Source organism: Hypomesus nipponensis, chromosome 25, assembly GCF_054491055.1.
Source record: "Hypomesus nipponensis isolate SF chromosome 25, ASM5449105v1, whole genome shotgun sequence".
NCBI lineage: Eukaryota > Metazoa > Chordata > Actinopteri > Osmeriformes > Osmeridae > Hypomesus > Hypomesus nipponensis.
The window spans coordinates 5,192,207-5,215,379 of record NC_140385.1 but is presented as its reverse complement, the minus strand read 5'-3'; the positions used below and the strand labels follow the sequence as shown (position 1 = coordinate 5,215,379).

At 49.9% G+C, this 23,173-nt stretch overlaps 1 protein-coding gene and 3 non-coding genes across 9 annotated transcripts; all 4 read right to left on the bottom strand.

Annotated features, from left to right (window-relative positions):
• Nucleotides 1–107: 107 nt before the first annotated feature.
• acin1b (apoptotic chromatin condensation inducer 1b) lies at nucleotides 108–22,972 on the bottom strand. Of its 6 annotated transcripts, none has more exons than XM_084691730.1 (17): nucleotides 22,789–22,972; nucleotides 21,455–21,520; nucleotides 21,189–21,300; nucleotides 19,518–19,585; nucleotides 17,351–19,321; nucleotides 16,730–16,797; nucleotides 11,777–11,897; nucleotides 7,093–7,162; nucleotides 5,926–6,074; nucleotides 5,404–5,589; nucleotides 4,854–5,025; nucleotides 4,373–4,518; nucleotides 3,809–3,916; nucleotides 2,965–3,072; nucleotides 2,347–2,665; nucleotides 2,116–2,216; nucleotides 108–1,939 (listed from the first exon to the last, which is right to left on the bottom strand). In XM_084691730.1, exons 1-17 carry the CDS (start codon nucleotides 22,924–22,926, stop codon nucleotides 1,568–1,570), a joined length of 4,275 nt encoding a protein of 1,424 aa, XP_084547856.1. In that variant the 5' UTR covers nucleotides 22,927–22,972; the 3' UTR covers nucleotides 108–1,567. The 6 variants fall into 6 exon arrangements, with proteins under 6 accessions (XP_084547856.1, XP_084547855.1, XP_084547857.1 ...); XM_084691729.1 differs by having other exon boundaries at nucleotides 5,926–6,071; nucleotides 16,730–16,800; nucleotides 22,789–22,971; XM_084691731.1 differs by having other exon boundaries at nucleotides 7,117–7,162; nucleotides 16,730–16,800; nucleotides 22,789–22,971.
• Nucleotides 17,139–17,239, bottom strand: LOC146221988 (small nucleolar RNA U6-53/MBII-28). The gene has a single exon (XR_014750712.1). It is a non-coding gene; the product is annotated as a small nucleolar RNA U6-53/MBII-28 (small nucleolar RNA).
• LOC146221987 (small nucleolar RNA U6-53/MBII-28) lies at nucleotides 20,050–20,150 on the bottom strand. Its single transcript, XR_014750711.1, has one exon. It is a non-coding gene; the product is annotated as a small nucleolar RNA U6-53/MBII-28 (small nucleolar RNA).
• LOC146221986 (small nucleolar RNA U6-53/MBII-28) lies at nucleotides 21,626–21,744 on the bottom strand. Its single transcript, XR_014750713.1, has one exon. It is a non-coding gene; the product is annotated as a small nucleolar RNA U6-53/MBII-28 (small nucleolar RNA).
• Nucleotides 22,973–23,173: the final 201 nt, after the last annotated feature.

Genomic DNA, 23,173 nt, shown 5'->3' with positions numbered 1-23,173 from the left:
AGGTGGCACTCAAACCAAACAGAATGGCATGCTTCAGTTAAATTAAGATGAACACATTTCAATTAAACTGGGGAAGTATAACACAAATGAACACAACATGGAAAACGAAATGTTTAACTTTAAATTTATTGTTTTAATCTTTGTACATTCAGTACTTACAGGAGAGAAAAAAAATCAACTGACAAATCAAATTGGAGCAAAATTAGAAAATCAGTTTCAAACACATAAAATTCCAAAATATTAAAACAGTAATAATTACTTGTGAGATCTATTTAGGATAAACTCCCTTATTTGAACAGCGGAAAGAAACAGGGCAGGAAGGGTCATCACTGCTACCCGGAGAAGCAACTAGAAGAGGCGAGACCAGTACCACTTTACACCCTGACCCTCCATCTTTTTCTCAGTAGTGTGCACCTGAAACCCTTCCCATCAATTGATTTGAGATCAGCCAATCAGCTGAGCATTCTGGAGAAAAGTGAGCAGGGAGAATGGTGGTGTGACGAGTGTTCTAGAACCCTCTCAGGATTCTTTCTCCTTCCTCACACACCCACTGGAAACAACCAAATACAGAACATTATACATGCTTAACAGTGTACCTTTCAAATAATCCTCACCCCACCCCCCCTCCTACACAACACACGTATAATGTCTATAACCGTCACAAGGGAAAGACAAATGTTCCTAGTTTCAAATTCAAGCATTCTGTCAACAGTGTAACGACATGTTGCTGAAACCTTGGTGGGGGGGGGGGGGGGGGAACCACGCTATATTAAACACAAAACCTCCAAGGCTGAAATTTACATGATTCGTAAAAACTTCAAAAGCAAGAAAAAGAAAAAATAGCTCCTTCATATGATCCCACAAAGACGACGGTCGGTAGAAAAAGAAATCAGGAACGTGAAGGAGCGGAGACACTAAACTGAATTCTAGCACATAGTTCAGGAGGGCTATTTGGGACCCGCTTTATTACAGGGGACTTCAAACTGTGTGACCACAGAGCTTAAACGGGGAGTTTCTCATTCCAAACCTCAGGGAGTGGCACAAGCTAGGTGCCAGCTAGCTACCCATCCAAACCAACCTGTCTTTTCACTAGTTTCTCTGGTATAAAAAAAAGCGGGCGGGGGGTGGTGGGGGGGGAGAGCACAAGGCCATACGAGAAAAGGCATAGCGCTCTAGATAGACGTAAAGGAGAGAAAGAGCGAAAGAGGGAAAAAGTGGGAGTCGGAGAGAGTTGGCATGTATACTTCGCTAAAAACACTTCAAATCAACCTAGATGTGAGACCAACACAGTATAATGTACAAGAGGGGGGGGGGGGGGGGCAGAGACAACAGGAGAGAGTGGGAAGACGTCCGGCTTTTAAACGGGTCAACCTGAAGCAGTGAGGGTGACAGACGGCTAAGTGAAGCAGGGCAGACTGTGGAGAAAAGGGAACCCTCTCAAGGTGGAGGACAGGCTAATTAATCCCTCCTTTCTGGCGCGTTTGTTTGTGTTCTCCTCCCCTCTCTCTCCATCCCTCCCTCCTTCTACTCTCTCCATCCCTCCCTCCCCTCGTCAGACCAGCGCACTTCAGCGGCGTCTGTCTCTGGGGTTGCTACGGCTACGGGAGCGCCGTCCGGCAACTACGCCCCCGGAAGGGGCGCGGGGTCTGTATCCCTCCCTCCTCTTATCCCCCCCCTCTCTGTCCCTGCCCCTCTCCCTCCCCTTGTCTCTCTCCCTCTCCCTGTCTCGATCCTTGTCTCCCTCCACTCCTCTGCCCGCTCCTCCTCCTCCTCCTGCTCCTCCTCCAGCAGCAGCGGCTGCCCCACCCTCCTTCTCTCTGTTTTTGACCCTCTCCTTCCGCTCCTCCTCGCGTTTCTTCTCCTCCTCCTCCTGCAGTTCTTTTCGTCGCCTCTCTCTCTCCTTCTGCCGCTCGGCGCGGTCCAGCACCCTCTGAGCCGCCTGGGGACACAGACACAGCAGGGATGATGAGAACGCTCTCTCTCTCTCTCTCTGTGTGTGTGTGTGCAAGAGAGAGAGAGAGAGAGACACAGAGAGAGAGAATGACAGCAAGAGAGAGAGAGAGAGAGAGAGAGAGAGAGAGAGAGAGAGAGAGAAACAGAGAGAGAGAGACTAACCTGCTCCTCTGAGAGGGGAAGCCAGTATATACATGGAGCTGCTTTGGTCTTCTGGAACAGGTCGTCAAGCAGTTTGACTGGAGGCTCATCTCCTTTCTCCACTAAAATAATAAAATTAAAAACTGTTAGTTACTGAGGAAAAACAACAAACTCGCTATTATCACAGCAGGAAGTTGGTCAGTCGTCCAAGTACATCACCTCGGGGAAACAGTGACTCTGTCTTTCCCTCACCCTTTTTGTCGGTTTTCTTCTCCTTGCTCTTCCCCCTCTCTTTCCTTCTCCTCTCCCGGGAGGGGGAGCGCCTGCCCTCCTCCCCCGGCCTCCCGAAGTCTCGGATCTTGTCCCGGTCCCACTCCCTCTCTGCCCGGGTCCTCTCCCGACGCTCCATCTCCCTCTCTCGCTCTGCCCACTGGTCCCGCGCCCCGCCCAGCCCGCCGCGCTCGGGCATCAGGGGGGGCAGGGCGGCCGGCCGGCCGTGAGGACCACCGGGATGGGGCCCCTGCTCCTCCCCGGCCCGCTCCACAACCAGGAGACCCCGGTGGAAGTCCAGCTGGAGGACGGAGAGGAAAGAGACGGTTATTATGTTCTCTGTGTGTGTGTGATCTGTACAACATGTTGTTTTACAGCGGCATTTACATTTAGTCATTTAGTAGGCGCTCTTATCCAGAGCGACTTACAGTAAGTACGGGGACATTCTCCATGAGGCAAGTAGGGTGAATTGCCTTGCCCAAGGACACAATGTCATTTTGGCACGACTGGGAATCGATCAGGCAACCTTCTGATTACTAGACCGATTCCCTAACCGCTCAGCCACCTGACTCCCATCGCGCGTGGTGGGTGTGAGCTTACCTCTTCCTGTTCACAGAAGTCCACGCTGAGGACTTTAGGGTTGCTCTGGGGCCACTTCACCCCATGGAGGGCTGCCCTGGTGGCCACTGCCTCCTCTGTAGAGGCATACTGAGGGAGAGGGAGACGGGGAGGGAGAGAGAGGGAGAGAAAAGGAGAGGGAGAGAGAGGGAGACAGAGAGGGAGAGAGGGAGGGAGAGAAAAGGAGAGGGAGAGAAAAGGAGAGGGAGACAGAGAGGGAGAGAGAGAGAGAAAAGGAGAGACAGAGAGAGGGAGAGACAGAGAGGGAGAGAAAAGGAGAGGGAGAGAGAGGGAGAGAAAAGGAGAGACAGAGAGAGGGAGAGACAGAGAGGGAGAGAAAGGGTGAGGGAGACAGAGAGGGAGAGAAAGGGTGAGGGAGACAGAGAGGGAGAGAGAGGGAGAGAGGGAGGGAGAGAAAAGGAGAGGGAGAGGCAGGTAGAGAAAGGGAGAGAGAGACGGAGAGGGAGGGAGAGGCAGGTAGAGAAAAGGAGAGGGAGAGAGAGGGAGAGACAGGTAGAGAAAAAGAGAAGGAGAGAGACAGGTAGAGAAAAGGAAAGGGAGATATAGAGAGAGTATGACGGAGTTAAAAGGTAAAGTGAGAGAGGTTGGGGAAAAAGAGTCAACTGCATTCTCTCATATTCAAGACTGACATTTATATACAGCAAAGACAGTGTGGACATTTATTTTGGGGAAATATATTTTTCAACGTAAACTTAATGTTATACTTCCATCGTCTTTGCTGCATTCATCGTGGAGTTATATGATGTAGTTATCCTATTATGCATGTGATTACAGGGTCAGTAAGGTGGGTGGGGGTGCTACTCACAGTGACGTAGCAGTGGGACTTGATCTTGTCGATCCAGAAGCCCTCCTCCACCAGGGAACCGCTGCGGTTCAGCAGCTCCTTCAGCTGGCCCAGGGTGAAAGGTCGCACCTGGAGAAGAACGGACGAGAGGGGTCACCTCAGAGATGGGACTCACTGGTTTACAGACGTGGAACCAAACCCCAATACAGACATGTACTCGAATCTCTCAGGTGGAGCTTCACTGGAACTGAAAAAAGGAGGTTTCATGGCACGTTGGCATTTCATGTTTGGTGGGGAGACACTGGGAGGATGTTGGGGAACATGGGGAGAGAGGGGGCCGGGCTGAGATCCTTCATCGTTTTCCTTCTCGCAGACCCACGCACAATGAAAAACCAAACTAGAACAGCTTAATTGGACCCAGAGGGACTCGACTCAGCATTAAAGACTCTGGATTTACAGACCCGATACAGAAACACAACACTGAGACTCTGCTGCCATCTGCTCGAGCATGACTCACTCCCATGACGGCAGGGGAGAGAGAGGGGGAGCGTTCGGATCACGTCAGGTGTCGTCCTCCATGCTTACCAGGTTGGAAACATGGACGATCTTGGAGACTTTGCCGCGGGGCGGGGAGGGCTGCTTGGCCAAGCGGACGGGGTCGTCGATGGTGATGGACACGCCAGACTTCTGCTGGCTGATGGAGCGGCGCACCAGGGTGTCGCTGGGGGTGACTGAGGGAGGGAGGGGGGGGGAGTTAGAGAGAGATTGGGGAAGGAGGGAGGGAGGGGAGTCGGAGAACGTAAAGTTCAAGAGATTGTGAAGGATTTCTTCTTATCAATATCGGTTAAAACTCCACCTCCACACAGGTGAAACTCCACCTCCACCTCCACACAGGTGAAACTCCACCTCCACCTCCACACAGGTGAAACTCCACCTCCACCTCCACCTCCACACAGGTGAAACTCCACCTCCACACAGGTGAAACTCCACCTCCACCTCCACACAGGTGAAACTCCACCTCCATACAGGCTGCGAGCTGGGAATCTGAATGAGGTGTGAGGTTCACCTTTCTGGGCGTCGGCGTCCTGTGTGGAGGGCTCGGTCTTCACGGCGTCCTCTGAAGCGCTGCTCTTCCTCCTGTCCTTGCGTGTCCTTCCTCTCTCCTGGTCTCGTTTCTCCTCCTCTTCCTCATCCCTCTGGTCTCTCTGCCCATTCTTCTGGCTGTCACCAGGGACCACCTGTGAGGAGAGAGAGGCCGGAGGGCGAGAGCCACAACGCCACATGATAAACCACTGGACTACTTCCGCAGAAGGTTCAAATCACCTTCAGAAAGTCATAAACTGATCATGTCGATCAGTGGTTCTTAACCCTGTCCTCGGGGAACCCCTGTCTTGCATTTTCTTGCATTCAATTTCAAATGCATGTTCGTTACCAGGCTTCTACAGAGCTACATAATGACCCATTTATTTGAATCAGGTGTGTTGGAGCAGGGAAACATCTCAAACATGCAGGACAGGGGTTTCCCTGAGGACCGGGGTTAAGAACCACTGATGTAAATGCTACACATGATTACCCCCCTTCTGTCAGTGAAGCCAGAGACAAACGTGAAAGTGTACCTGAGTGACTGTGCGTCTGATCTGCAGGCCCTTGTCCAGGCCCTGGTCCTCCCTGTTCTCCCTGGAGGGGGTGTCCTCCTCAGCCCTCTCTTCCTCCTCCTCCTCCTCCTCCCCAGACAGGTGCAGCTCCTCTGGGTGCAGCTCAACCACTGCCTCCTGGCTGGCCTTTATGTCTGGGATCAGAGACTTGAGAAGAGGAGCAGGTGGGAGAGAGTGAAAAGGGGTGAGGGAGGTTTGAGGAAGAAAGGAGAAAAAGATTTGAGAGTGTTTCAGAGACTCTAGTAGTTAGCTTGAGTGTGTGGGATTAGGTTGGCTTGTGTTTATGTGTGTGTTTGTATGGTTTTCAACCCTGGTCCTCAGGGTGAAATTAATGAGTCATTATTTAGCTCTGCAGAAGCCTGGTAACAACCCATTCATTTGAATCAGGTGTGTTGAAGCAGGGTAAAAATCTCAAACATGCAGGACCTGGTTCCCTGAGGACCAGGGTTGAAAACCACCGTGTTAGAGAGCGTGCTGCTCTACCTTGAGTGAGTCGGTGGTGATGCTAATGGACGGCTTCTTGGCAGTGACGGCTGTGCTGGAGCCCCACCTCCTCTTCCTCCCGCCCAGCCCACCTGACTCCGCCTCCCCCGCACCGGCCTCGCCGCTAACTGGAGACGTCTTGCTGCCTGCTGGGAGGAGAGAAGGCGTGTCATTGGCTGAGGGGCGTGCTATGCTAGCTAGCTAACCGGTATACACTCAGTGGACAGTGGATGGCTATGCTAACTTGATGACTCACCGTATTGTGTGGCGCTAAGCTAATTACATGGTAACTCACTGTTGGCTGATTTGCAGAATTTCTGTGAGAGAGAGGGCTCTCTCCTACTTAGGTCAAGAGGTCATGCTGTATAACCCACTCTATTCCACATATAGATCAGGGCCTCACTTGTTCGAACTAACATTTACACTTAGTCATTTAGCAGACGCTCTTATCCAGAGCGACTTACAGTAAGTACAAGGACATTCCCCCGAGGCAAGTAGGGTGAAGTGCCTTGCCCAAGGACAAAAAGTTATTTGACACGGACGGGAATCGAACATGCAAGCTTCTGACTAATAGCCCGATTCCCTAAACGCTCATCTATCCGACTCCCCTAACAGGAGTCAGTGAGACACTACATAGGGAAAGGCTTTAATGTGTTACGGTACTGTCAGGTAGAATCTTTCAAGAATACAAACATGCTGACCACATGCAGTGCCCTATAAAGAAACATTCTGTTGGAACTATATTTAAACGTGTCTATTCATTTTATGTAAGGATGTTTGTAACCCATGGCCTCAGTCAACTGACCACTCTCTGCCTCAACTGGTTACATTAGAAGTCTTCAATCCTGATCCTCAGGGACTCCTTGTCCTGTATGTTTTAGATATTTCCCTGCTTTAACACACCTGATTCAAATGAATGGTCGTTACCAGGCTTCTGCTGAGCTAGATAACAACCCCCTCATTTGAATAAGGTGTGTTGGAGCAGGGAAACATTTAGAACATGCAGGACAGTGGCCCTCGAGGACCAGGATTGAAGACCTCTGGGTAACATGATCCGGCAAAGTCCTAATAAAGCAAGTCAACTTTTTAATTGTCTTGCATCTTTCCGGCCACCGATTGCCATCATCCCAGCAGTGGCTATGCTAGCTTGCTAACACGTATACTCACTGTTCTGGAGACGGGTATACTCACTGGTCAGGGAGATCTTGCGGGCTGCAAAAGCCTTAGGAGTAGAGCCCTGGAAAAATAGAGAGGACATAGAGATACCCCAGGGGTGTGGGGAGATGTGAGACTGTGAGACAGACACAAACACAGCAGGCAAACAGAGAAGAGAAAGGGGGGAGGGGGGAGAGGAGAGACACAGAGAGAGAGAGAGAGAGAGAGCCAGGACAGGCTCCTATTGAGCCACATTGAAAAGGAAAGGGAGGGAACAGAAAGGAGGGGGGGGGGCTTGGGTCTATACGGAGAGAGGGACTCCAGACTCTCCTCCACCTCTGTTCTAAGACAGGGAATCGGTAAATCATTAGCGGACTTCTACTGCTGTGACAGAGAGGCTGCAAAACTCTGGGCCATGGGAGGGGGGGGGGGGGTTTCACAATGTGCATTAAGCAGTCGGGAGAAGACGGCTGGGAGAGACTGGACCCACCCAATGCCAGGGATCGATGTGTTTTATGATCTCTGTGAGGTTAATGACCAGCAGAAGGAGGAAACTGGATATCCTTGGGCAGCTCGTTAGGAAAAGTACAACCAAAGTGCCTTTCCTGTGTGCGTGTGTCCTTTCCTGTGTGTGGATACAGCATAAGTGTGTGTGTGTGCGTAGGGGGGGGGGGGGGGTCTGGGACTACACGGTCTTAATTCAGGCAAGTGTATCTCTTAAGTATTGCGTATTCATACAGGATTTGTGACTTAGGTTCCAGGGGGTTGTAGACTTAAGGTTAGTCTGCAGTGACCATGACCTACGCTGACAAGTAGCTGTCATTGCAACAGAGGTGGAAGGTGATTGGTGGAGAACTGCTCTCTGTTAGACCAAGGAAACCAGGACAGGATTCTGTTCATACTGCAGTTTAAAAATCACCAGATTTGACACTTTATCAACATAGGCTTGCTCTGCTAATGCAGAGGCAACGTTGGCTTTGGCATTACCATGGTGATATTTGAATACCAATAAGATCCAATTAAAACTGCAGTATTCCTGATAGTTTAAAGATCTTTAGAGTAACCAAGATAAACATAAAATAGATTCCTTCAGTATCCAAGTAACAACCTAAGGCTCTGAGAAAATACAATAGCTGACATTCTTTTTACAGTTAAAAATAAATACAGCTCAATTAGAGAGAAAAATGACAAGTCATTTCCTGGTACCATTGACACCTGATTCCTCACTGGCTTGGCTATGGCCCAACCGCACGGCAGTGTGCACTGTATCTAGGCAACAAGGGTCCAATCAGAGTAGGCAGAGGAGTGAGGGCGGGACTCGGTTTGAGTGTGCAGACTTTTTTTCCTGAAGGGGGCGGGGACAGGACAGTTTGACGGACAGTTTCATTTGTCGCGTTGTCTCGGCAAATCAAACGCATCTTCGGTTGTAATTTCAGTTAGGAAGGAATCGGAAAGTCCCCAAAAACAAAATCAGATTCCTTTGTGTCCGTGGCAAAGTTAGACGAAAGTTAGCCGAAAGTCTCTGAACAGTCCAAATGAATCGTCGGTTGAAATCCGTAATCCGCTGAGGCCACAGCATGGCTCAGGATGTTCCTCTGGAGCCGAGTAACAGGAAACCAGACGGCGAAGGGAAGCAAAGTTCCCTCGGTGGATGTGAACCTCTCCATCAGAAAAAACAGCATCATGGGCTGAAGTTCATGCAGGACTCACAGGTGAACACACAGCCAGTGATGTATCAAGTATCCTGCAAGCGTCCAGGTTGACTCTTCTGTGAGACTCTTTTAAAATGTCTTTGTTGTGGGTGAACAGCTGCCAAGTCGAGTCAGAGTTCACCCATAAAAAAAAAATGAAAAAAAAAAAAAAAGACAAAAAATCAAAAACAAGATGGTCCCAAGCGTGTAGCACACACGAGACCAGCACAAACTGCGGCATGGTCCTTAAATCACCGGGGTTGAAACGAATGTCTCGGCTGTGGGTTTGACCAGCCAATCATGCTAGATTATGACAACTTGCCTTGACAGTCCAGCCAATTATATGACAACAGCTGTGCAGGGCAGGGAAAATCCTCCCGGATACGGCACAGATGGGTCCCATTAAACAAGTCCACAGAACCTCATAGTGAATATCTGTATAGTCCTGGAACAGTGCATTGCGGTTGCAGTTCCAAATTGTGATTGCAAAACCAATGTCCTTTTTCCAATATTCCCGGTATAGATCCAGTGTTTGAAACGGGAGTCCTTCAACATACAACGTTGGGCACCTTTACGGGTCCTGCTCAACACAGGGAAACGGATCTCAGTTCAATAATACACATTAGGCAGCAACATCTGCCTTGTAGTACTGCTCTCCGCCAGTAGAGGGCAGGTTGACATGGAGGGGGTGGACACAGGGAACAGGACGTCAGGAATCCCCTCTCTCATAGGATAGGTCCCACCGGAAGACAGACAGCTTGCAGACGAGCGAGGGAGAGCTTCTTCTTCGCTTGCTTTTTCTCCTCTCTCTCTCTCTTTCTGTGGCAGTGGGGCTGGTAGCTTTAGCTGGAGCTTCTCCCTTCTCCACAAAATGGCAGCTGGCAAGCTGGACAGGAGGAGTGCATCAGATAGACAGCAGCTCTTCTGCCTCCGTCCCTCTCGTCCTTCTCACACACACACACGCCCCCTTGTCGGGGCGGTTACCACGGCAACGTGGCAACCCCACCCCCCTCCTTCCTCCATCTCCCCCCCCCCCCCGGCTCTGGTCTGGATCTGTGCGTTCCAGTGTTCCAGGCTGGCTCCGGGCCGGAGAAGGCTCATACAGAGAGCCAGAGGGATGTGTGCAGGGTTGGAAAGGAAGGGGGCTGGGCTGGAGGAGGGTGAGCGAGAGAGAGAGGGGTGGGGGGGGGGGTCAGCATCGGCCTCGTAGGCTCAGGGCTCAGGCCAGCTCTCGGGCTCTCTGGCTGGGGCTTAGCTCAGTGCGGAGGTGGGCGTAGACTCTGGGCCTAGTTCAGGTACCGCCAAGACGCTTGGGCATAGCGGGGCAGGAGGAGGAGTGGTGGAGGTGATGTTGGTAGTAGTACGCAGGTACCATTAGGGGCAATGGAAGAGGAATGGGCACCTTCATAACAAAGCAATCAATGGGGTTTTAAACAGCAGTCATTCCATACAAAAAGAGATAGAGAGAATAACGAGCATGTATAGTGTAAGAGAGAAGGTACGGGGAGAGATTCAGGACAGAGAGAGAGACACAGAGAGAGACAGAGAGAGAGAGAGAGACAGAGAGATACACGGATAGAGAGACAGAGAGACAGAGACAGAGAGAGACAGAGAGAGAGAGACAGAGAGAGAGACAGAGAGAGAGAGAGAGAGACAGAGAGATACACGGATAGAGAGACAGAGAGACAGAGACAGAGAGAGACAGAGAGAGAGAGACAGAGAGAGAGACAGAGAGAGAGAGACAGAGAGAGAGAGAGACAGAGAGAGACAGAGAGAGAGAGAGACAGAGAGAGAGACAGAGAGAGAGACAGAGAGAGAGAGACAGAGAGAGAGAGACAGAGAGAGAGAGACAGAGAGAGAGAGACAGAGAGACAGAGAGAGACAGAGATTCAGGACAGAGAGAGACAGAGACAAGGAAGAAAGGAGTGGGGAGAGAAAAGAGGGAGGAAGAAAAAGAATCCTGATGTATCTCTCCCCACACACAGTCAGGGCTATTACTCATGCAAACCCTGGGGTCAATGACAAACACACACACACACCTACCCATACACACACACACACACACACACACACACACACACACACACACACACACAGGGCTGGGCAATTTCATTAGGGCTTAGAAACTGCAAACTGCATTAATATCTCATCACATGTAGAAGAGAAAAGTAGTATGAAGTGCGTCACAAAACTGAGTTCTGTTTAAATTCTGTTCAGGAATAAGTTCATTTTAAAATGCCAAGCCAGCTACTATGTTGGCTGTAAATGATTTATGTAATATCAAATGACTGCAGTAACACAAGAAGCTATAGATATCAACTAGAACTTGGGTAAAAATGGAACCCAAGCTAGGACAGCAAGGTAAGGTGGTAGGTTAGCTTGCAACAGTAGGTGAGAACGCATGAGGCAATCATACAAGACATTTATCTTACAACACACACACACACACACACCAGGGTGAGGAGCATGCAACCTGTCAGGGGTTCATGTCTAATTTCACGCAGCGTTTACCACCCCCACCTGCAGTCCTGTCACTATGGTAACAATCTATGTACGGACAAGAGAAGGTGGTGAGCAGAACACTAGCCTACGTGTGAGAGAAAGATCTAGAAACAAAGTTAGCTGTATCATACTCAGTCAAGAGGACAGAGAAGTTAGTGAAGGCTCAGCCCTATTGTATACATTGTAATGTCTGTAACGAACCAGCCAATCCCCAAATCAAACCACTCCGCCCCCCCCAACCTGAGACTTATGCCAACTGTGAAGATCTTACTGGATGGATGTTTTATCCCCACCCCCTCGTAAGCTTATCAGAGAGAAGGAATTGTATTTTGGTTTTACTTCCTAGATGTACCACATATTGTAGAGGTTAGTCAAGGAGCTTTAGGATTGATTCAGGGGCTGGCCGCCCCACCCGTCTCCAGCAGCGCCACCCACTTCCCTGGTTAGCTCCCACGTGCTTCTGGGTGTAGAGGAGCCAGGGCCCTCCCTCTCAGCGGTCTTACCTCCTCCAGACGACCCTCACTGCGGTCGGGGTCGGCCTCCTGGACGGCCTGCGCTGGGGAGCTCTCAGAGTCCTGGTCCACCTCCATCACCGAAGGGCCACTGGGCTGAGACTTCACCTCCCTGGAGGAGAAGGAGAGGAGATGGAGGAAAGGGAGGAGACAGAGAGAAAGACAGAGAGAGAGAGAGAGAGAGAGAGACAGTGAGAGGGAGAGTGTGTGGGGGGAGGGAGTGTGTGTGTGTGAGGGGGGGGGGGATTGATAGGGTATGAGGGCAGAACGGAAGAGGAGAGAGAGCGAGAGACACCGAGATGGATATTAGCAGAGTACGAAAACACCACGATACGGAAGTTCATCCCCCCAAACTGAAGAGGATTCTGCAAGTGAAGAAGCTAGTCAAAACCCAACGCTAGCCAATGACACACAGAGCACCCAGGGGGAGGATATGTAAAGACAGAAGTGATTGTGCCACTCATCAGAAACAGAGATGAGGGTCATCCAAAGTGTCCGAGGGACAGGAAACAGGAGAGAGAGAGGGCGGGGCGGAGAGAGAGAGCACAAGGATGGTTGAGGCTGGTGAACTGGGTCAGTCCAACTATAAATAACTCGCCAACCAAGCGACACCATGCTGCTCCAGGGTCACAAATACTCCTTAAACAAACTCTTGGATGTTGACACACAAACACACGGCGAGGAAAGCACTGCTGACATTAGCAGGAACACAGCCAACACCACACCTACACAGGGACACCTCAATGATGTTAACGGTGTGAATGAGGGGTGGATGGATGGATGTGACAGTCAGACCTTGTACCGCTGCATCACAAGCTGCATTGCTTGTCTGCTGCATCATGGGCCATACATACTAATACAGAGATAACTTATAAAAATAAGATTCACAAAGACATCTGGTTTGGGTCAAGTCATGTGACCCCCAGCCTGGTTCTCTGATGGACCCTGTGTTTATAATGAGAAACCGTACAAACACAAACGAGTCTCCTGTAGGTGAGTTAGCATCAGGGGACAGTCTCTGGTATGCTGACAGAGATCTGGGGCGGGACCACTGGGGTCAGAGTTCTCCTGTGCAGCCGGTGTGATGGGAGTTGTAGTTCCCATGGGTCCAGCCATTACAGAGAGTGTAGTCCATGTTTTAGAGCAATGTGCTCAAATAAGCCTCTTTTGTACAGAGATCCCAGAAGACACGTCACCGCAAAAGGTTTTGTTTTGTTTACATCGGTGTAAACAAAACACTTTCCCACTTGATGCTGCCCCATGAGGGGAGTTTCGATATCATGCCGGCGTTCCAGAATCAGAGGCGTGACGTCAGTGTCGGCATCCAGCGTGTCGTGCAGCCATGCCAGCTCCACCTGTCACACAGACGTCCATTCAGCTCTGTGACCACCTCTGCTGCCGGCTTATTGCCGGCACAACAACGACCTCTGTTCCGCGTTCGTACCTTTAATGCAGAACTGCGAGGCGGCATTGAGGAGCGACGTTCCCGGGCATGAGCAAGCTTTTCAAACGGGGGTTACAGTTTCAAGGACATGAGCGCGGGGGCCAATACGACAGGCATGACGAGCAGAAGCTAAGAATGACACGGAGCAATGCAAGTCGCTGAGGGTAACCATGACAATAGCCATCTCCCACAAGCTAATCAACCACGCAATTGTATTTTCTGGAGTCAATCCTATTCTCTGGATTGCCTGAAAGAGAACACAGCCAATGGGAGGCTTTTGTTGTGCCTCAGGGGGGGACAGATGACATCATGTAGTCACAGGAGTCTGGAGAGACCGAGAGAACCTTTGCTATCGCCTTGGAGATTTGTTCCTTGAGGGGGAGGGGGCTTTAACCCTTCTTTTTTCTCTCAGTGTGTGTGTGTGTGTGTGTGTGATTGGCATGTTGTTCCGCTAATACACACTTTCGATACAAGTCCTGTGAGGAGACAGATGTCTACAACATCACCAGAGGGACACTGGTGGAGCAGTCATTATTATGACTGTGTACACACACACGCCCCCCCCTCCCCACACACACACACACGCCCCCCCCCGCCACACACACACACACACTCCATTACAAAGACAGTTTTGCTGATGCCAGTCCACCACTCTTCTGTACCTCTAATAATGAATGGTGGCATTATTAGACTCACCAGGACTGGAGGTTAATAGTGATGAACCCTGTTGATGGTCACTAAGGACGTTCCCCCTGGGTGTGGCCCATGATGCTTTGGAGTAACTAGGTGAGCAGGCGAAAACGACCCGACACAAACTAGGCTAACGACAACTGACTGAGTTTCTGGTCCAACAGCGTGTCACGGAATATACCAGCATCACACAGACAAGGAGAGAGAGAGTAGTCAGATGGTGTACTTGTACCAGGAGACCGTCTCTGAGGTTTAGCGAGTCAAACAGTCGGGACTATTATGTCGCTCCATCAGGCCTCTTTCACACTGCCAGGATGGCTAACAGATGTCAGAATTAATGATCTCCCATGACACATGCTAGCTCCTTCGCTAACTGTTATCCTGACACCATCTCCACCCCAACATGGTGAAGAACAAAACATAGATCATCCATATTGAGTTTTAAAATGGATACTCTTTTCTATTGCCTTAAAAAAAAGCTAGAAAAAAAAGCTTGTGTTTATCACTTGAAAAATATCAAGTGTGGGGGAGATTTACATACATGCTACAGGAGACACGACTGAATAGAGGATGGACAGAGTCAATCTTTTGTTTAATTCATAAGATGGGAAACGCTGCACGATTCTCCCTGTGACGCTATGAATCTAAGCACCTGAACATACATTTATATTTATATATATATATATATCGCTGCTTGCAAGGCTGTCTGTGCGCGCCATAGAGACGTGGAGTGATTCCCCCGAAATTAACTAACCACCCCCTCCTAAATAAAACCGGTTCCCCCACCCCCATAAACGCAGGAACTCACATGGGGAACGCATGTTACACACCTCGTATGTGCTAAATCACTAATTTCACCGGTCCAGATTCACTGGCTACGAAGCCGTAATCTGATAAGAGTGCATCAGACAGGTAGGCAGGCAGGGTGACGGAGCAGTTGAGACATGAGATATTTCAACGCCGCTGTCTGTCTGCCAATGAAGGGTATCTAACCACCAGCCTAACCTCTCAGTCTCGCTCTCACACTATCTTACCCGTTTTTGTTGCCTTCAGACAGCATATTGCCGGGCTGGAACCCCGACAACTATAGCTCTGTCGCGATCGATTATTCCGGTCAGGCGTGGATTGAAATCGAGGACGCGAAATCCTTTTGCAAGAGCGGGGATTGTGCACTGCGTCGGTATCAGAGTAGCAATGCACGCATGACGGCCATGATGGCTGGCGAAAGGGGAAATTAATGCGTTGCGAGAAGAGGGAGGGAGAACAAGGACCGTTTTTTTCACAGGAAAGGCCACACCGGTTGTAGGGCTGCCGCATTGAACGCCTGACAAGAAATAGTGCGGTCTATAATTAGTAATAGCGTGAGTAACAACGCACTTTTAGTTATGAGCATTTACTATGGTGACTGAGCGACCGCTAATTTGTAACAATTAGATAGATTGCCAAAGTAAACTGTCTGGATATAACTTTAAGACCGATTTATTAATAGATTCTAACTTGCCAATGTGCCCAAGTTAATACAGGAACATTGTGCTGTTACAAATCAATCTTAAGTGAATGCCATAATAGCTGCCTTCCAGTGACCATTAAACTGTAAGAGGGTTCGACATTATTCAGAATTACTATGAATATACGTGTACTTTTCTTCTCACAAGCACAAACCAAACTTACACCTTCTGATTCGATTGAAATGCCTTTCGTTTGAAATAAAGTCCTCTCCTACACCATACTGCAATGCTTTCATACAAAATGTATTTTTCCATATTTTACTATTTGAGAGTATTTTAATTCTGAGCACTTTACCATGTGTGAAGGCTTCACACATTAAATACCTCAAAACAGAGCTTTTTGCTTGTGTATATTTCTGTTAGTGTGAGTGTTTCAGTTGTGAATGTAAAAGCATTTCACTTGTATGCATGTAAGGTTTTTCAGTAGAGTAGCTGAATGAGTTTGGTTTCATGTGTGTATGTGGAAAGGAATAGTAAGTGTATCTGCAGGGTAATTCTAAATATCATCCCTAACAGCCCCTTAGAGAACTGAACAACCTTCATATTGAAACCAGAAAGTTTCAATGCTGGGCAGTGACCCATTGTCCCATCACCATCCCATCATCCATAAAATTAAAAGAAAACATGCTTAGATTTGACTGAATGTAGATCTATGCCAAATCCAATTGCAAATGCTTTTCTAAATTAACTGGATATGGCTAAACAGACCTTAATACAAAACTATGTTCATAGGACACAGGCCTCAAAGAAACAGATTCTGCTTTCTTGTAGTATTCCGCGTCAATATCACATTTATATTATTAACCTTGAAACGTGAATCCACACCAGACAATTTCAAACAAGCCACAGCAAGATAAAGCTGAACCACACAGTCATTTACATGCAAAAAGCAACTTGTCACCAACTCATGTCAACCGCCGATGCACAATAATAACAGGAGTAAAGTAATAGAACGTGGGGGAGATCACCACAACATGCAAAATCAACTAAGAGCAGTTTGCATTTTTGTTTTAATATGTAAGGTATTGCACAACAAGTCTGTAGACTGAAAGGGAGGGGGAGTCAGATGGCTGAGCGGTTAGGGGATCGGGCTACTAATCAGAAGGCTGCCGGTTGGATTCCCGGCTGTGCAAAATGACGTAGTGTCCTCTGGCAAGGCACTTCACCCTACTTGCCTCGGGGGGAATGTCCCTGTACTTACTGTAAGTCGCTCTGGATAAGAGCGTCTGCTAAACGACTAAATGTATATGTAATGTAAATGAAAGGGATAGACTGTGTTTCTGTGTGAAGCGTCTGACCTACCTTGCAGGGAGTTTTTTGGACTGTCCTTTAACTTGTCCTCTTTGTCCATCCCCCTTTCCTGGGGCGGCCTTCTGAGGAAAAGGAGAAGGGGAGAAATGAGCAGGACCTTTGGCAGCGATGGGACGTTATTTTGGAATTAGTCAAAAGCTTTTGCGTTGCGAGTTGTAGCAGTGTAGATGAAGGTACGTGACTGGTACAATACATTGGTTAAAAGGTACAAACAATAGGATGGTGTAAGGAGAGGGGAAGCAGTTGGAAATGCGAAATATGTTAAACACAGAATGGAAGGCGTCAATAGCAACATTCTCAAGTTCCGAGTTTTGCAGGTGTTCTACGCATTCCAAACAGGAAATAGAAGCACGTCATAACTTTTTTTAAATTTAGTTGGTTTCCCCCTCAGCACACCCTGACACCGTCAGCGTGAGAAGACGAGTTCAACTCACTTACACGCAGGTAGACACACTGTCAGCCTGGTGCATCGGTATTAGCATGGCGGAATCATCATAGGAGAAGCACGGTCGTGGGCGCAAACGCCGCTGGTGTGTGAAGCGTGCCAACAAGACGCTACGACAGCACTGTCGTAGCAAGATTGATAGACATTTCTATCAACCAATAACTGACCTTCTTTAGCCTGGTGGCGCGGGACTTGTCCTGGGAGGATGAGGAGGAGGATGATCCCGATGACGAAGACGATCCAGAGTCAGAGTCGGAGGATGACGAGGCGCTGGAGGCAGGGGACTTCTTGCCTTTATCCTTCTTCTCCTGCCTCCCCCTCTCTGGCACCTTACCGGCTGGGGCTACAGGGGGCAACACAGGCCCCATAGGCTCCAACTGGCTCTTCACTGGAACATCCTTGAACTCCAACGGACCCCTCTTCTTGATTTCAGTATTGGGCATCTCCACGTCATTTCCGTCAGGCTTCTTGGGGGACGCCTTGTCAGGTGGTGTGGCGGTGACCTCCATGTCTGCGGACTGGGGTCCTGAGACTAGAACCCCCTGGCGGAGAGGGTGGTCCGGCTTGGCGGCGGACACCATGGAACCGGTGGAGGTGTCGGAGAACATGCGGGGCCTCCTCGTGGTGCCTGGAGGGGAGGTGGGGGCCTGGGGAGTGTCCCTCTGGAAGAACGACTTCTTGGACGTCTGGGGGGACGCGGCCGACCCCCCCTGGTCTCCTGGAGGTTCCTCCGCCCCCACCTGAGACGCGGCTGCAGCACAGAGGGCTGCGGAGGTAAAGTCTCTTCCACGTTTCCACGGCGGCAGACTGCTCTCCCTTTCTTTCTTGTCCTCCGTTTGTCCCTTCTCCCTTTCAGCCTGTCTCTGGAGCTCCGAGGCGGACCCGAGGGTGATGGTGGGGACGGCCGTGGGACGAGTCGCCGACATGTCAACCGGGGCCAGAACCTCGGGTACGGGGACAACGTGACCCGCTGAGCTGCCTGTGTGGACGACAGCACTTCCAGGGAACACAACCACACCTGGCCCCTCTCCCACCCCGGGCATGCTCTCTCCTGAGCCAGCCATGACAGGACCCGCCTGGCCGTCCTCGCTTCTCTTCCGTCCCTCCGCGCCGAAGGCTCCCTCGGACTCCATCTTGCGGGCCAGCAGGGAGAGGGGGCCAGGCCGGCGCTGTTGCGGCGGCTCTGGGCTGCTGGAGCGGGAACTGGAGTCGGAGTCTTGCCTCTGGAGCCCTGGAGGGGGGCGAGCTGCCCCGCCTGCCATCCCGGGCCCTGCTCCCTCTGGCTCATCCATGTCTGGCGGGCTCTGCTTGGGGGTGTCAGGGAGGGGGAAGGAGAGCTCTGGGGGTGGAGACGGGGGTGGGGTGGGTTGACGCAGCATGGGGGGTTGGTGTACCTGCTGTGGGGGGATGTGCTGCGGGGGCTGGAGCTTGCGTCTGGATCTCTCCCGGCCGGCCGTTGGGACACTGGGGGAGGGCTGCGGGGGCATGGGGGGGGCTCGTCCACCCCCGCCTCTCCTCGCCCCCGCCGCCGGGCCCCACTCTTCGTCCTCCTCGCTGTCGTCGTCATCGTCGTCGTCGTCGTCATCGCTGTCGTCGTGGGCGCGGCCGGCTGCCGCACGGGCGGACCGGCTCTGGTGCAGCACGGGGTGGGCGGAGCCTGGCTCTGCGGGGGCTATGCCTTCCTTCTCCTGGGGGCGGGGCATGGAGGGGGGCAAGCCCTGGCGCTCAGGCTGGCCCAGGACACGAACTGACAGGGAGGCCACTGCCCGGGGTGGGGAGGGGGTGGCGGGCTCTTCGTGGCCTGGGTGGAGGGGAGGGCGCTGGATACGGCCCCCAGGGGTGTCAGAGGATTCCTGGGGAACAGATCCAGAGCTGAAGTCTGGCCTGCGACCCATCAGCCCCTGACCCATCAGCCCCTGACCCATCAGCCCCTGACCCATCAGCCCCTGGCCCATCAACCCCTGGCCCATCAACCCCTGGCCCATCAGCCCCTGGCCCATCAACCCCTGGCCCATCAGCCCCTGGCCCATCAGCCCCTGGCCCATCATCCCCTGACCAATCATCAGTGGACCTCCTGGCAGTCCACCTCCTTCTTCTTCTGCCCTGGTCAATGGAGGCTGAGAGGGCATTGGGTGGTGCTGTAGACAGAGGCACACAGACACACAAGGTTTGAGGGCGCAATGAACAGATGTTGCCTTGCCGACTGCAACGCAGTCATGTCCTCACTTGCCAGGAGATATTAAAGACCAAAAGGGGATTATTGTACTTTCTTTTTTGCCTCTTGTAATGTATTTTCTGTGTGTGTGTGTGTGTGTGTGTGTTGAGGTTACTGACCTTGTCTTGGAGATAGGCCCCGTCATTTCCCCCTGTGAGGTCCATCTCTTCTGGGATGGCCGGGCTTTCTGTCTCAGAGAGAAAGGGAGGTCACGGGTCAAGCCAGGCGCACAATTTGCTTCTTTTATGTAAACAAAAAGCAGATTTGTACCCTGAAAACTTTTCTTTTCACCCCAACACTCGGTCTCAAAACGAGCACAATTCAAGGGGGACTGCTTGTTGCGGTGGTTCTTAACCATGTCCTCAGGGAACCCCTGTCCTGCGTGTTTTAGATGTTTCTTGGCTCCAACACACTTGATTCAAATACATGTTCGTTACCAGGCTTCTACAGAGCTAGACAACGACCCATTTATTTGAATCAGGTGTGTTGAAGCAGGGAAACATCTAAAACATGCAAGGGCCAGGGTTAAGAACCACTGGCTCATTGTTTGGTTGCGTCAGCATCACTTGAAAGAGGGTACCCGAGTCATCCTGGCCAGTATAAGAGGAAACAGTTTCTAAAAGAATTTTTGTTTCTCCTCAGCACACTCTGACACCGTCAGCGTGAGAAGGACAGTTCAACTCACTTACACGCAGGTAGACACACTGTCAACCTGGTGCATCGGTATTAGCATGGCGGAATCATCATTGGAGAAGTACGCGAGGTTTGAACCTGCAATCTTGTGATCTGCAGACAAATGCTCTCTCTACTGAGCTATACCCATTGGCATTTTATTCTAGACCCATACCCTCCCAGGTGTTGTTTGGGGAGTAAACTGTCGGCACATGAATGACAATCAAATACCTTGCCTATCGCTATAGAGATGCATAAATGGTGATCTAAACCAAGATTCTGTTGTTTAGTATCAAAGCTATTGTTCCAACACTAAGTGGTCACTGGTCTTCAATTTCAGGCTACTGTCTATTGTCCATAATAGACATATATGAGAGAGTCAATGTTGATCATGCTTTCTGGACCAAACAGGCCGTTCGTGTCCGACTGTGATGACAATGTCTACTGGGCTAGTCAGATGGCTGAGCGGTGAGGGAGTCCGGCTAGTAGTCAGAAGGTTGCCGGATCGATTCCCCGCTGTGCCAAATTACATTGTGTCCTTGGGCAAGGCACTTCACCCTACTTGCCTTGGGGGGAATGTCCCTGTACTTACTGTAAGTCGCTCTGGATAAGAGCATCTGCTCAATGACTAAATGTACATGGAAAATGCGCTGTTCATTCCTGACATCTGTAAGGATGCCTTTTGACCCCTCCAGAGAACGAGGACATAGAGTATCCGATGTCTTTTGACCGTTCCAGTGATCTCTAAGCAATGATATTACATTAGGTTATTAAGTGTATTAGAGGTTTCATATACTGTATTGTATATAATTTTGTATATTTACATTTAGTCATTTTAGCAGACGCTCTTATCCAGAGGTTTATTATACTTGATCTTAACATAAATGTAATCTATGTTCTGAGTATTCCGTCATGTTATGCCAGGTTGCTTTGTGTCCTAAGAATTTTTGTGTGCCCAGTCTGACCCTGTGTTGTTCTGTGCATCTGACAATAAAATACTTGAACTTGAACATATTCATTAAGCGGATGCTTTCAGCAAATGTGGTTGGACGGTCGTGAAGCGCGTGCCGTTAAACGGAGCGAGCGTGTGCCGTTAACGGAGCGAGCGTGAGCCTCACCGTCAGCCTCCGCAGCCTCCCTGGCCTCCCGCTCCAGCCTCTGTCGAAGCAGCTCCTGCTGTTTGGCCAGGTACTGTTTTATAAAGCTGTTCTGACTCATCTCCTCCCCTATCTGCACGGAGACAAGACACAACAACAACAGTCACACAGACATCCAGGGAAACGACTATTAGCACGATGGCATCTAAACACTTTGCTGGAGTAGTGAAAAAAGCACACTGAAGATAGTGGTCTGGTACTGTACTGTTCAGCTGGCGCATTCTTACCTGGGAGTTGGGCTGGAGTCCAATGTGAGGAGTTGATGTTCTCTGGAGGTTCTCCAACATCAGTGCCTGGGAAAACAAGAACGCAAAAGCAGAGAAAGTTTGAATTTTTACGGATTCCATGCATTCCACGCAAGAAATAGAAGTGTTCTATAACGTCTATAATTCGGTGGTTCTCCTCAGCACACCCTGACACAGTCAGCGTGAGAAGACAAGTTCAACTCACTTACACGCAGGTAGACACACTGTCAGCCTGGTGCATCGGTATTAGCATGGCGGAATCATCATAGGAGAAGCACCTAAACATACACCTAACGTACATTAAAACTACCAGATCGTTCAGTCATACTCTTATTGACTCACTAGTAAACAGAATAAAATAAAGTTTCAACAACCGTTGAGAAAAAGAAACCTCCTGTCCCCAAGCACGGTGATTTTGCAAAAAGAGAGCCTTGTTGTGTAACCGAAGTTAAGAGAAGAAACAGCACTGAATAGTTTTAGCTAAAAACACAGGGCCCGTGCAACGCAAAATAGTAAGCTAGCCAGGGCTACACGGGTAGTAGCCGTTGGTTTTAGGCAGGATACTACTCACGCAGTTGTTAATCGCTGAGAGAGATTCAACTTGTTTAGATTCCTCCTTCATTGAGAATTTGAACAAATTGCTAAATTAAACGATTGTCAACATGTAGACTTTTAGTGCTAAAACAATTTGTAAGAAGTTATATGGCAAGGTAAGGAAATATATTGCCAGGACCGGACAAATTAACTTTCGCAGCTAATAAAGATTAACATATATTACACAGTACTGCAACATTTACGGATTAAATCTGCGTGGCAGAGTACGAAATGTCTTCCTCGATTGTAGTTCGGGTTTATTAGCGAGCTCCAGTAGTTAATGCTGCCTGCAATTAATCTAGCTCGCTCCGTCTGTGTAATCAGGGTTGGCGCGCCACCATTACCCTGCCCCCTCCTCTCTCACTCACTACAGGCGGAGCGCGGGCCCGACGACAGCAACTCAAATACAGTGAGGAAAATGATGGCTAGCATAGCAACACCGAGCTAGCCATTCAAAAAACACTACGCATGGGCCCGAGCAATGCCACCGAGAGCCATTAAGTAACGTTATGGATTATGAATTTGAAATAAAGTTCGAGGTATTTCAATTATACATTGGAAATAGCCATTTCATGTTCTCCACGAACATAAGGTGTGCAAACCTGCAAACGTTTTGCATTCCCGCTTCAGATTCACTGACACACGGCCTCTAACCCCCTCTCTCGCCTCCTGCTGAACTTGACAGGTACTCGCTATTAGGATTAAACATGCACACAACTTACCCCTTTCAGTCGCTTAATAAGTGCATTTTTCTGCCCGCTTTTTGGCAAATTTCGTTGTTCCAAAGCGAGTTTTAAATCTGCCACACGAAGCGAATGTAAAGGTTTACCATCCAGCGTAACATCTTCAAGTTCCGCCATTTTGCTTCCCTTCGCTCTTTCGCTCGAACTCCAACAGGCGTCGCAACGGCTTCTCCAACGTCACAGTTCGGTGATCTCCGGAGGGGGTAGTCGAGAGATCGGCTTATGTCCCTTTAATTTTACTACAAATAGTCTCATTTGAACTTTGTATTTAGGAAACAGATCTTTATCAGTACGCGAATAATTAAATGCATTATAGGGACGTATGCAATTATGGAAAGAGTTTTCAAATGGACAATATACAGTC